This window comes from Hypanus sabinus, chromosome 14 (genome assembly GCF_030144855.1).
Source record: "Hypanus sabinus isolate sHypSab1 chromosome 14, sHypSab1.hap1, whole genome shotgun sequence".
NCBI lineage: Eukaryota > Metazoa > Chordata > Chondrichthyes > Myliobatiformes > Dasyatidae > Hypanus > Hypanus sabinus.
In genome coordinates, this window is record NC_082719.1 from 34,476,202 (window position 1) to 34,483,667 (window position 7,466).

A 7,466-nucleotide genomic window follows, 5' to 3' on the forward strand; every position below is an offset into this window, starting at 1 on the left:
AAGCCAAAACTTTAGCTAAGATCTTTACATCAACATTGAGCAAAGAAATCGGCCTATACAAGGAACACTCTGTTGGGTCTTTACCCTTTTTTAATAGGAGAATAATAGATGCCTCATTAAAAGAGGGTGGCAGTTTGCCGTAATTAAACGAGTCAGATAATACTGAAAGTAACTGAGGAGAAAGAAGTGAAGAGAATGATTTATAAAATTCTACAGGGAACCCATCAGGTCCAGGAGATTTCCCTGAGGACAGTGCAGAAATTGCAAAAGATATTTCTTCTGATGATATAGGCGCATTGAGTTTGGCTTTAAAATCAGATGAAAGTGAAGGAATATTCAGATTATTTAAAAATTGATCAACAGAGATATTGTCATTCAAAGATTCAGAGGAATAAAGCCGAGAATAAAATTTTTTAAATGTATCATTAAGTTCCAAATGATCCAATGTAAAGTCTCTGTTCTCCTTCCGGATCTTTGTAATATGTTGTTTGGCTTTGGAGCACCTCAGCTGATTGGCTAGAAATTTACCAGACTTATCCCCATGAATATAAAAGCGACTCTTGCTTTCGAGAAGTTGACGTTCGACAGGTTGAGTAGACAGAAGATTAAATTTAGTTTGGAGTTCTACACGCTTCTTGTATAGTTCAGGATTCTTAGTTTGAGCATACAGTTGATCCAATTCTTTAATCTGGTTAATGAGGTCTAATCGGTCTGCACAGGATCTTCCGTTGAGATTTGCTGTGTAAGAGATACTTGCTTTTCAATAGCTATTTTATTTGCTTCAAGATATTGCTCAATTTGCTCAGTATACAATATCCAGTTAACTCTTATGTAATTGAATATATCTATCTTTCTGATGTAGCCAAGCATTTCTGCTTTTATTAAAAATTTATGTGGAGATCTTCCAACCACCAGGCATTCTTTCTTTCTTTCTTTCTTTCTTTCTTTCTTTCTTTTTTTTCTAAGGGGCAGTTAGGGGGGAGGGGTTAAGGGGAGGGGGTATGGGTTATATACATTGTTTTTTTCATACTTTGTAATCATTTAAAAATGCAATAAAAAATTATTTAAAAAAAAAAAATTATGACTATTATCACACAGTACTCACTATTTATGTACCCATGAATTTTGTCTGTTTCTGCCTTTAAAAAAAAACTCGATTGTCACTCTCCCTTCCTGAAGAAGTGCGGGCTACGCTTCTTAAAAATCTCAAATATCTCCCTGCACTTTTTTTCAAACTCAAACATCTCGCGGTGCTTCAACAAATAGTCGTCTTGGGTTGCCACTATTATGTTTTGTAACTCCAAAGCATTGCATTAATCAGAAGAAAAACATGGAGCTGGGAATAATGTGACTATTCTTAGTCCCATATATACCTTACTAAGGTGCACTCTTATGCCATTGGCGGGGGGTAACGATGGATGCCATTCACGTACTTCATACATATAACCCATAATGAATTATGTGAACAAGGAATGCTTAATCAAACAATATATTTACAATTTTACGCAAGCATTACTGAAATATTAAATACTCAACACACACACTCAGATTTTGATGGACTCCATTGAAAGTAATGGTAGATGCTGGACAAAGTCATTTTCATAAGTTTGTTACTTGCCAATTATCAGCCCCTACCTGAATGTAGACTAGTTTTTCTGCTTTATTGTGAGTGGAACTAATTGTACTATCATGAACAGACACTGTGACATTATGATGGGAGGAACACCATTGATGAAGCCATGAAGCCGTTAAAGATGTTTTGGGTGAGGCCACAGTTTAAAGAACCCCAATTATGAGGTTCTTGATCTTCATATAACTCAACCATCTGAATGCCAAATACTGAGATGAAGTTTGGAGATAAGCAGTCCTGTGAAATCCAAACTGAGTATAGGTGAGTAGATTATTAGTGACTGGGAGGCAAGTAGCTGCTTTAAATTTATCGTTTTTCATCAAGTCAAGTCACTTTTTATTGTCATTTCGACCATAACTGCTGGTACAGTCCACAGTAAAAACGAGACAATGTTTTTCAGGACCATGGTGCTACATGAAACAGTAAAAAAACTACACTGAACTATGTAAAAACAACACAGTCAAAAAAAAACTACATTAGACTACAGACCTACCCAGGACTGCATAAAGTGCACTAAACAGTGCAGGCATTGCAATAAATAATAAGCAAGACAATAGGCACAGTAGAGGGCAGTAAGTTGGTATTAGTCAAGGCTCTGGTTATTGAGGAGTCTGACGGCTTGGGGGAAGAAACTGTTACATAGTCTGGTTGTGAGAGCCCGAATGCTTCCGTGCCTTTTCCCAGATGGCAGGAGGGAAAAGAGTTTGTATGAGGGGTGCATGGGGTCCTTCATAATGCTGTTTGCTTTGCGGATGCAGCGTGTAGTGTAAATGTCTGTAATGGTGGGCAGAGAGACCCCGATGATCTTCTCAGCTGACCTCACTATCCGCTACAGGGTCTTGCGATCTGAGATGATGCAATTTCCGAACAGGCAGTGATGCAGCTGCTAAAGAATGCTCTCAATACAACCCCTGTAGAATGTGATGAGGATGGGGGTTGGGAGATGGACTTTCCTCAGCCTTTGCAGAAAGTAGAGACACTGCTGGGCTTTCTTTGCTATGGAACTGGTATTGAGGGACCAGGTGAGATTCTCTGCCAGGTGAACACCAAGAAATTTGGTGCTCTCAACGATCTCTACCAAGGAGTCGTCGATGTTCAGCGGGGAGTGGTCACTCCGTGCCCTCCTGAAGTCAACAGCAATCTCTTTTGTTTTGTTCAGATTCAGAGGCAGGTGTTGGCTCTGCACCAGTCTGTTAGCCACTGCACCTCGTCTCTGTATACTGTCTCATTGTTCTTGCTGATGAGACCCATCACGGCCGTGTCATCGGCAAACTCGATGATATGGTTCGAGCTGTGTGTTGCAGCACAGTCGTGGGTCAGCAGAGTGAACAGCAGTGGACTGAGCATACAGCCCTGGGGGACCCCACATGCTCAGTGTGATGGTGTTGGAGATGCTGCTTCCGATCCAGACTGACTGAGGTCTGCCAGTCAGGAAGTCTAGGATCCAGTTGCAGAGGGAGCTGTTCAGGCCCAATAGGCTCAATAGCCCAATAGGCCCAAAAGACACATACATTCGAATGCTGTTCATAGACTTCAGTTCAGCATTCAACGCAATCATCCCTCAGAGGGTTGATTGCGTTGAATGCTGAACTGAAGTCTATGAACAGCATTCGAACGTATGTGTCTTTTTTTTCAGGTGGGATAGGGCCAGGTGGAGAGTGATGGCAATGGCGTCGTCTGTTGGACGGTTGGGAAGGTACGCAAACTGCAGGGGGTGAACATGGTGAACATACTTGCCAATTTTCTTCATTTCTGGGTAGATGCCAGTGTTGCATTCGAGCAGCTTGGCTAGAGGCAGAACTAGTTCCAGAGTGCAGGCCTTTGGATACTGTCTGATCCCATAATTTTTGTTGTATTCAGTGTATCATATATTAATAGAGCTTAAAATCATCAAGAGCCAACAAATCAGTTCCATCTGTTATGCTGACCTGAATCAGCCATCTCCTTGCCTTCCTTTGACTATAGATTTGAATTCCTCCTTTTGTTTCTTATGTTTTTTTAATCTAACTACTTCAGTCCCTCTCTCAGCTATCAATGCTCTCTCTCTCTTTTGAACTACTTCTTGTGAATATTAAAGAAACGTTACTCCTTTCCCCTGTTTCACTGAACTCTCCCAGTCACCAAAACCCTGAACTGTTTATTTAATACAATCAGTACTCCATGCTACTCAATCCAGTTTTGGAATAGGGCTACAAAGAGATCCGGAGTGAGTCATCTTGGCTCAAACCTCACATCAGGTGATTAAGTGTCATTTGTTATCACTACTGATAAAATCTTCCTTCACTTTGCATATGATTAGTAAGATAGTAACTTGCCGAGGTGAATTGGCCATGCTTGTTTATGGATAGGCATTTTTGGCCAAATTTCCACAACTGATTTCCATTGCCTTTTCTGTGGCACTCCCCTGTTAGCTTCTACCAAAGGTGAGAATGTAAATATTCTTTCAGCCTCTTTCTCTTGTTAGCTGTTTAATTGTGCTGCTCCCGCTCACAATTGATTATGACAGAACTAGAGAACTTAGATCTGATCCATTATCTGTAAAATCACTTACCTCTGTCTGCTGCACACTACTTTTGCTGTTTAACATGCAAGTACTCTTAAGCTACTGCTGGCAAGTCCCTGTACTCTCTTCACTGAACAAGGATTGATCCATTAATGTACAATAATGACAGAATGAGGGATATTCAGAACATGAAGCTCCCTAAAATGTTCTGCAACTATCGCATTTGACATGATGATCGTGCCACATCATAAAGTGCGTTTTCAAAGTTGGGACTTTTCCTCCACAGTAGTCATTCCTGCCTATTAATATAAGAGATCTGCAGCCCGAGAAGCAAGGTCAAACATGTTTACATGTGTTAATCCATTCATCATTTTCTGTCAACCCAATTTGGATGCTATGTTCTTCAGACCTTAGGTCAATTGGTTCGCGTTATTGTTACCACAACATTCTTTGTGATGGCCATTGTAGTTCTCTACCTAAACTACTTCTTGCCACCTTGCTACTCTCAGGCTTCTTCCAAGTGTGTTCCAAAGTGGAGAAGATTAGGTATCGGCTGAGAGAGTGATAAGCAGCAGAAGGTTTCCTTGTTTGTTTTTGAGCAGATGCCATGACACTATAACGGGGTCTGGAGTCATTGTTGATGTTAAAGAGTCCCTCCTGCTAGTATTCTATTCTGCTACTGCCTCTGAAGGCCTATTCTACCACCAGGACAAAATGTACTCAAGATTGGTTCCAAATGTCCAGGGCATTATAAGTATAAATGTGTCAACTCTCCCAATTTAGATACTGGTCCCCAGATGACTACGCAAGTTTGACTAGGCTAAATGTTTAGTCAATGGTCAGGTGATCCATTTGGTTATATTTTCATTATGTTTCAATGTAACAGTTGTGATAATAATTACTTGGGTTTTCTATTTCATTTTGGAGGGCAGATAAGAACCAATTACATTGCCATATGTCTGAAATCAAATACAGGATAGTGGATTTTCCTAACAATGATATTTGGAAACCAAGATGGATTTTATGATGTCCTGATAGTTTCACGATGCCATTTCTGAGACTTGCTATTTTTAAAGATTCATGCATTGATTCTCCTTCACCCTACTGGTTATATCTTTGAGAAACTCCCTGAATTATTATCCATTATTCTACTTCCAAAAACCCATGTTGGCTCTGCCTAAGCAATTATACTGTTTTCAAGTTGTTAATAAAACATTACTAGGATTCTCCCACCCTCTAATATCATGTTAACTGACCTTTGGTCTCCATTTTCTTTAACCCTATTTTATTGGAAATGGTATTATGATCAATACCTTCCAAATTATAAATTGTTTTAGAATCTGAGCAACCTTAGTAGATAAAAATTATACACACATTCTATAGCTATGTCATTAACAAAGCTTAGGGTTTAAGCCACAAGGTTTAAGGCATTTATCATCTTTAAGCTCAACAGTGTTTTTCAGTATTACTATTATTTATTGTTAAGTTCTTTATTCTTATTAGATTCCAGTTCTTCATAATTTCTGACAGGACTATTTGCTTATATAGACCATAAACAGGTTAAATAGCTTCCTTCACTGTTGTTATTCTTAAACATTTCCAACAAGGTAAAATCAAGGAATCAAAATTTGGCAGACGTGGAATTTACTTAAAAGTCCATCCTCTCCTCTAGTAGTCTGCAATGTGCTTTCTCCCACATCTCAGGAACTCAGTCATCATGGTACTTACCCCAAGAGAGCCAAAAGGTAAATAAATATAACCATTCTGGACTTCATTCCATGGCCATTAACCATATTTTTCAAACATCAAATACAAGTCTTGATTTTCTGCATGGCAATGATTTACGAATTTTATACAGAAAATTAAAAAGATTCTTGTTACCTCACAGGGAGTTAAACCGATATTTGTGAGATTAAAGTTATTCTGTTCTAAATTATGCTGCAGATTGTGGGTGGCATTCACAAATCCATTATTGCCTTTTTCTTATTAAGTAATTCTCAATGAAATACATTGCCTGTACTTTCCAATGAGTTCTGGAGCGTAGAAACATTTTAACCTGTCAGTTTGCTTCAAAATGAATGTGAAAACCATGTACAGAACATATAAGCACAGCAAAACAGGGCCTTCAGACCATAATGTGTGTGCCTAACACAGTACTAATTTAAACTAAATCTCCTCTGCCTGTACTTAACCAATCTTGCACATTCATGTATCTAATGTCTATTCATAAAAACCATATCAGGAAAAGGAGAAAGCAACACAACTACAATCTCTTCCACAACAAGAAGACCAAAGGGAGATCAGACTGATGTTTCACAATCAGGTGAATGAATGGAAAATGGTGTTTGAGTTTCTAACTCAGTGTCAAAATCAGCATAATAGCATGAGAGAATGGGGAGATTACTTTTACTCTAACAGTTTATCATGAGATAGAATGGCCTACCTAAACTGTACCGGACTATGAACCCAAAATAACTTTCCAAAACAACTTCTGGAAATAACTTTTGAAAGAAGTGAGAAAAATGGGGGGTGGGGGGTGGGGGGGTTGGTAAAGGTGAATTAAACTTAGATACTTTTTCAAGCACGATTATTTAAAATATATCATTGTCACCAAAAGAGCAGAGCAAAAGAACAGGATACAGTTTATCTACGAAGCACTTATGCAAATAATGATCTTGGCGTCAGCGTACCCTATATACATACAGTACACGTTGAATATCACTTACCAGCATGATTAACCACCCGAGGCAGTGCAGCCAGTGAGACATTCTCATTTCCTTGCAAGTGGCCATAGCAGAAAATCTGGTCACCATCCCAACTTCCATTGCTTTGCATTTCCCATTTGTATTTTTTTCACTTCTTCCTATTGGTCATTATTTTAAGAACAGCCTGGCGATTTAAGTGTTTAAACTATGTACAAATCATTTCAGAAGTTCTGGGAAAGACACTTCAATTTTTTTTTGCCAGTCTGGTAGCCGTTCTTACTTACTTGTGGCCCCACGTTTAGAAGAAGGGGAAAAACCTAGCCAACAGGTGGGTACAGTCTCACCTGGCGGCCACTATTGACTCAGCCTGGGTCGGTCTGACAGACGTGGAAGAGCAGCAGGTACTTCCGGGAGCTGCGCGGCCAATAAGAGTGCCCGCCACGGCGCAATCCAGGAAGATTCATCCGAACGACTCCCGACCGCGCAAGTGACCCGCAAAAGCAACAGACGGGACTAAACCGTCTGATACCCAGCTCTGAGCTTTTACAGTATGTGCGGGTGTTCCCGTGAATTCTTCATTGAGATATGGTCCCCCTTTCATTTTTTTTAAACCGGTAGATTTGTCTGT

The 7,466-nt window shown here is 39.6% G+C and overlaps 1 protein-coding gene across 4 annotated transcripts in view; it reads right to left on the reverse strand.

Moving 5' to 3' along the window:
• LOC132404668 (protein sel-1 homolog 3-like) overlaps positions 1–7,214 on the reverse strand; it is an 86,725-nt gene extending 79,511 nt beyond the window's left edge. For all 4 annotated transcript variants that reach the window (XM_059988996.1, XM_059988995.1, XM_059988994.1 and 1 more), the window contains exon 1: positions 6,860–7,214. In XM_059988996.1, the coding sequence (XP_059844979.1) occupies positions 6,860–6,958 (99 nt within the window). In that variant the 5' untranslated portion in view covers positions 6,959–7,214. The remainder of the gene's footprint in view (positions 1–6,859) is intronic.
• Between the last annotated feature and the right edge of the window lie 252 nt (positions 7,215–7,466).